This window comes from Octodon degus, unplaced genomic scaffold (genome assembly GCF_000260255.1).
Source record: "Octodon degus isolate 3935 unplaced genomic scaffold, OctDeg1.0 scaffold00001, whole genome shotgun sequence".
Classification (NCBI taxonomy): domain Eukaryota; kingdom Metazoa; phylum Chordata; class Mammalia; order Rodentia; family Octodontidae; genus Octodon; species Octodon degus.
Genome location: NW_004524577.1, coordinates 9,480,432 through 9,486,565, shown reverse-complemented (window position 1 = coordinate 9,486,565; position 6,134 = coordinate 9,480,432). Strand labels below are relative to the sequence as shown.

The following is a 6,134-nucleotide window of genomic DNA, read 5'->3' as shown; positions in this document are numbered from 1 at the left end:
AAAAAAAAAAAAAAAAAAACTTTTTCAAAATAAAATCTGTAGGGGCCAGGGAGATAGCTCAGCAGTCTAAAACACCTTAGGCATGCTTAGGCAAGTGCAGGGGCTGCGGTCCAAACCCCAGCACTGAATGCCATGCCAGCCCCGCCCCCAGTGTGCACTGGGCTGGCCAAAAATAAATCTGATCAAAAATGATCAGATCTGTCTACACCATCAGTGTACAAACAGCTCGATGTGAAAGTCGTACGTGTAACTATCCTGGCGGATAGCCAGCCATGTGCTGTCGGTGGTTCAGGCCAGCAGGATCTCTTATGGTATCTTTTTTTTCTTTTTGAGACCAGGTCTCGCTATGCAGCTCAGGCTGGCCTTGAGCTCACTTTGAGAAACTAAGAGAAACTAGTAGTATGAATGAAACAATTTAGCATATATATTGAAATGCTTTTTGGAAAATAGAGAAATAGAAAAATAATTAATTTTTCTTTTTTCTTTTAAACTGTTATTTATTTATTAACATATTTAGTACAGGATCTACAGGGTCTCTTTTTGGGAGGCTGAGCACAGGAGAGTCACTATGAGTCCCATCTACGTAGTGAGATTAGACTCGTAGTGATTCTCCTGTTTTTCAGCTTCCCAAGCACTGGGATTACAGGTGCACGCCACCATACCCAGTCTCAGTTGTCATCTCAGCATGCCCCGGGGGCAGGGCCAGCATGGCAGACTGGGGATGGAACCCCGAACCCCTGTGTCTGCCTAAGCAGGCACTTTAATCCTCTGAGTTATCTGGCCGGCTCTTCTTTCTTATTTTAAACAAAAGAAAAATAATAACAGTGGTGTGAAATTTCAGAGCAAGATTGTAGGAGAGTAATGGTTGTTAGTATATTGCATGTTGTATTTAATTTTTCTTAATGCTGTTGTGAATGGTATCGGTTTCCTGATTTGTTTTCAGTGAGTTCCCTGTTAGTGTATGGGAATGCTGTTGATTTTTGTGTGTTTATTTGATATTTTGTTACATTGTTGAATTTGGTTATTGATTTTCGTACTGCTTTAATTTCATGCCCATTACTGGATTTTTTTTTCTGTTACTGGATTATTCAAATATTTAAAGTGTTCTTGGATCAGTTTTGGTAATTTATCTGTATCTAGGAATCTCTTCTGAGTTCTTCAGTTTTTGGGTGTATAGGTTTGTGAAATAGTTGCTGATAGTTTTCTGTATTCCGGTGGTACCCATTTTGATTTTGCCCCTTTCGTTTTGTTTTGTTTTGGTTCTAGAAGCAGGATTTCAGTATGCAGTTCAGACTGGCCTTGAACTCACGGGGTAGCCCAGAATGCCTTTGAACTTGTGGATTTCCTGCCTCAGCCTCCCAAATGCTTATGGGCATGTGCCTCTGTGCTTGGCTCACCCGTTTAATTTCTAATTGCATTGATTTGTGTCTTTTAAAAAAGAATTGGCTAATGGTTTGTCCATTTTGTTTATTCTTTGAAAGAACAAGCTCTTTGATTTATTGATTTTTTTTTTGGTATTGTTTTTTAGTCTCCATTTCATTGATTCTTACCCTGATCTTTATTTTATTTATTTATTTATTTATTTAGTGGTACCAGGGATTGAACTCAGGACCTTGTGCTTGTCAGGCAGGTGCTTATTCCACTGAGCTGTCTCCCTGGTGGTCCTATAATTTCCCTTCTTGGACAAGCTCTGGATTTGTACTGCTCTTCTTCCTCTAGGACTTTGAGATGCATTATTAGGTTATTTATTTGTGCTCATTGTATTTTTCTGATGTGGGCATTTAAATCTATAAACTTTTCTTTTAGGATGACTTTATTTTATTATTATTTTTTTTTAATTTTATTCATTTATGTGTGTGTGTGTGCGTGTGAGAGTGGGGCCAGCTCAGCCCACCAGGGGGCGGGGCTGGCTGGCATGTGGTGCTGGGGGATTGAACCGCGGTCCCTGATGCTTTTGCTAAGCTTGTTCTAAGTAGGTGCTTTAGACCACTGAGCCATCTCACCAGCCCCTTAGGATGACTTTAATATGTTCTATAAGTTGGTATGTTATTCTGACGTTATGCAATTTATATCTTGAATATCTTCTCTTGCACATTAGTTATTAAAGAGTGTGTTAATTTCTGTATGTTTGCAAGGTTTCTGTGGTTTCTTCTGCTACTGATGTATGGTTTCATTGCAGCGTTATCTGACAATATTCATGGGATAATTTTGATTCTTTTGCATTTACTTAAGCATATTTTTTTTAGCTAGTATGTGGTCTGTTTTGGAGCTAATTTGTGATACAGAAGTTGTAAATGCTTAACATACACCAGCAAGGGGGGTATTTTAAGATTTCCACATTAAGGACCAGCCAAATAGCTCAGCAGATTAAAGCGCCTGCTGAGGCAGACCCAGCAGCTAAGGTTCAATCCCTGCGTGCTATGCCAGCCCTGCCCCCAGGGGGCGCTGAGATGGCACTTGAGACCAGGCATGGTGGCGTGCGCCTGCAATCCCAGTGCTCGGGAGCCTGAATACAGGTGGATCACTACGAGTCCGACCTATGTAGTGAGACCCTGTAGATCCTGTAGACCCTGTACTAAATACATAAAGATTTCCATATTAAAATTTAGAGAATTATTGATAAATATAAGCAAACTTCTTTCAATGTAATGAAGTAAATTTTGATTAATATATTTTAAAAAATTAGTATGAGTTGTGTTACTTAATATTTGTATTTGGGAAGTAATTATTCAAATTCAAGCAACTAATTAGATTCAGTCAGCTTATAGACTTATTAATTGTATTAGTACAAAGACCAATAAAAATGATCAGATCTGTCTACACCATCAGTGTACAAACAGCTCGATGTGAAAGTCGTATGTGTAACTATCCTGGCGGATAGCCAGCCATGTGCTGTCAGTGGTTCAGGCCAGCAGGATCAGTTTTTTTTTTTTTTTTTTTTTTTTTTTTGAGACTAGGTCTCGCTGTGCAGCTTAGGCTGGCCTTGAGCTCACTTTGAAGCTCAGGCTGATCTCAAACTCACAGCAATCCTCCTGCCTCAGCCTCCCGAGTGCTGGGATTGCAGGTGTGTGCCACCATTTCTAGCTGTTATGGTGTCTTTAAGTGTATGATCACTGGCATTGTCATTATCTTCTAGTTCTGACACTTTGTCCTCACTTGGGACACGTCTGTCTGTCTTTCTCTGTTTTTGTCTCTCTGTATGTCTCTGTCTCTCTGTCTGTCTGTCTCTCTCTCTGAGTCTGTCTGTGTCTCTCTCTCTGTCTGTGCCCCCCACCTCTGTTTCTCCAGAAATCAAACTCAAGACCTAGCACTAGTCAGGCAGCCTATACTTTCAACAGAATTTTTATCTTGTAGATTCTTATTTGCTAAACTGCTCGTTTATGTTTTGTATCATTTTATGTAGCGTGGCTGGCTTTTCAAGTATCTTCTCTAAAACAGTTTCATTGATCTGCTTTCTGTTTCGTGAGATTGTCTGTGAGCTCTCAGAACCTGATTGATCTGCTTTTTAAATCTCCTCTTATCATTTTGAGCAATTCAGCTGTGTGTCTTTTGATTTCTTCCCTATTGATGTCCCGCAGATCAGCTTTGGGGGAATGGGAAATTTTGTTGTCTTGACTTCTCAGGATTATTGCTTAATTATTGATACATTGATTGGAGATAAGTTTGAGTTTCTTCTTCATATTTATGCCCAACTGCCTATAGTCCTGATGTTTGCTAGGTAGTCACAAAGTACTGATTGAATTAATCTTTTGTTTAGCTATGTTCCTTTTCTTTGTGCGTGTGTGTGTGGGGAGTGTGGTCTTGCTAAGTCACTTAAGTTGCCCAACTTGAACACAGACTTTCAATTCTCCTGCCCCAGCCTCCCAGGGTGTTGGAATTAGAGATGTGTGGCACCATTCTTGGCTTAAGTTTTAAATTTGTTTACTTACATTTGTAGATGATGAAAAAAACTCTTATGGTGTCTGAGAATAAAGAACTGGATGCAGCCCATGAGAAATCAACTTTGATTCCCTTTGGGGATGTGGTACGTATGACAAACCCTCAATGAATTCGTAAAATTGTTTAGGATTTGTTATGGAGCATAGTTGCAATTTATTTTTTGGCACTCAAAACGTGATACAAAATGATTTTTTTGATAACATTCCTGAATTTTTTCATTTGTGTGAGTCAGAAAAACATTGTAATAATACTGAATTTGTGGCAAACATCTTACTTCATAGTTTACAATTTTTTTTATTTATTTGGTGCAGGATTTTTTTTTTTTTTAACGGAACTGGGGGTTGAACTCAGGCCCTTGCACTTGCCAGGGAAGCGCCTATTCCACTGAGCCATCTCCTTAGCCCCTGGTGCAGGATCTTGCTATGCAGTTTGGACTTGTAGTGATCCTGCTGTCTCAGCCTCCCCAGTGCTAGAATTACAGGCATGTGCCATCGTGCCTGGTTTTGGGCTGGCGTGGAGCGCCCTGGGGTTCTGGAGCAGGCAATAGATGTGGTACCGGGGATCAAACCTCGGTCCTTGCACTTGCCAGGCAGGTGCTTATGTCACTGAGCTATCTCCCACCCCTAACTTCATAGTCTTAAAATTAGAGATTCTCTGGTTATCCAACTAGGAATTACTGAATTCAGTTACATCAGAATCATTAGAGGTGCATTTTACAAACCTTTATCTTTTTTTTTTTAACTACTAATACTTAACTATCTTTTTTCAGTATAATTGCCAGTTATTTCTTGTGGAACCAAGGATCGAACTCAGGCCCTTGCGCTTGCCAGGCAAGCACTTATTCTACTGAGCCATTTCTCTGGCCCTCAAACCTTTATCTTGAGCCCTGCCTAAGAGCTGCCAGCTCTCTGTCCTATAGAAGGGGCCTGGGAATCAGCATTTTACTGAAGGTGTTATTTATTGACAGATTGATTTACAGTTTGAAAATTGACTCCAGCGTCCACTCCTACTCAGAGAAATCTCCCAGAGAAAGGAAAGCAAACACACACATCCTATCACTCAGACTCACAAGTACAGGCGCACACGCACACCTGCAGAATCACATAGCTAGGCTGAGAGCCAGAGAAACCTGTCACTCTATTGCAGGTGCTTCAGCAGGGCATGAGGATGTGTATACGCTGGGAGCTGCCAAGTATCCTCATGGGCTAGCCTCTGCCTCTGACCGTACCTGAGAGTAACCGCTCAATGCGGGAAAAGTTTCTTTCAGCTCATAGTTTTAGAGTCTCTAGCCCGCAGCCTGCTGGCCCCATTATGGTCTTTGGGCTGGGGAAGGGTAGAATGTTATGGCGGAAGGGGGCAGGGTGAAGCAGGGCTGCTCCCCTCTGGAGCCCAGGAAGCAGAGAGAAAGGGCCAGCACTGGCCGGCTTCTTCCTGCTGCTTTTGTCCCTTTGGCACCAGCTTCTGGCACAGGACCACCCTGTTCAGGCTCCCCTCTCAGTTTTGCATCCTACAGGCCAGTTTCTGGGGACACCTTCTGACACCCCAGAAGTGCACATCCTGAATTTCCTAGGTGGTTTTTTTTTTTTTTTTTTTCAGTACGGGGGATTGAACTCAGGACCTTGCATTTGCCGGGCAAGTGTTTATTCTACTGAGCTATCTCTCTGGCCCACCTAGGTGTTGCTTCAATCAGATTGGCAATCAAGATGCACTATTTCACATGGCATTCTTTTTCTTTTTCTTTTTTACCCTGCTCTTTATACTATTTATTTATTTATTTTGAGGTACCAGGGATTGAATTCAGGCCCTTGAGCTTGCCAGGCAAGCGCTGATTCTACTGAGCTATCTCTCCGGCCCCCTTATAGTTATCTTTATTTTGAAGTCATTTTTAATTTTAAAGAGAATAAAAAACAATAGATTAGGCATTAGAAATGATACAGAATTTTTAAAAAACCAAGGCATCTTCTAAATGTGTACTGTTTCTAATGTCATAACAATTATTACTATACTTCCTTTAAAATAAAATTTTTAAAAAAGGTTAAAAAAAGAAAAAAGACAAGAGCAAAAATTTAGTTTCTTGAAAGTAAGCATCAATACACAATCATGTCTAATCTTACATAACTTTATCTGTGAATCTGAGCAACAGATTTGATAATAAAAATAGATAATGTATCAACCATTGTTAATAAGCTATTCTT

At 40.5% G+C, this 6,134-nt stretch overlaps 1 protein-coding gene across 1 annotated transcript in view; it reads left to right on the top strand.

The window, feature by feature from the left end:
- The window catches only part of C2cd6 (C2 calcium dependent domain containing 6), a 157,504-nt gene that overhangs the window by 6,089 nt on the left and 145,281 nt on the right, over window positions 1–6,134 (top strand). The window contains exon 2 of the mRNA XM_023710313.1: window positions 3,938–4,024. Within this exon, the coding sequence (XP_023566081.1) occupies window positions 3,938–4,024 (87 nt within the window). The remainder of the gene's footprint in view (window positions 1–3,937; window positions 4,025–6,134) is intronic.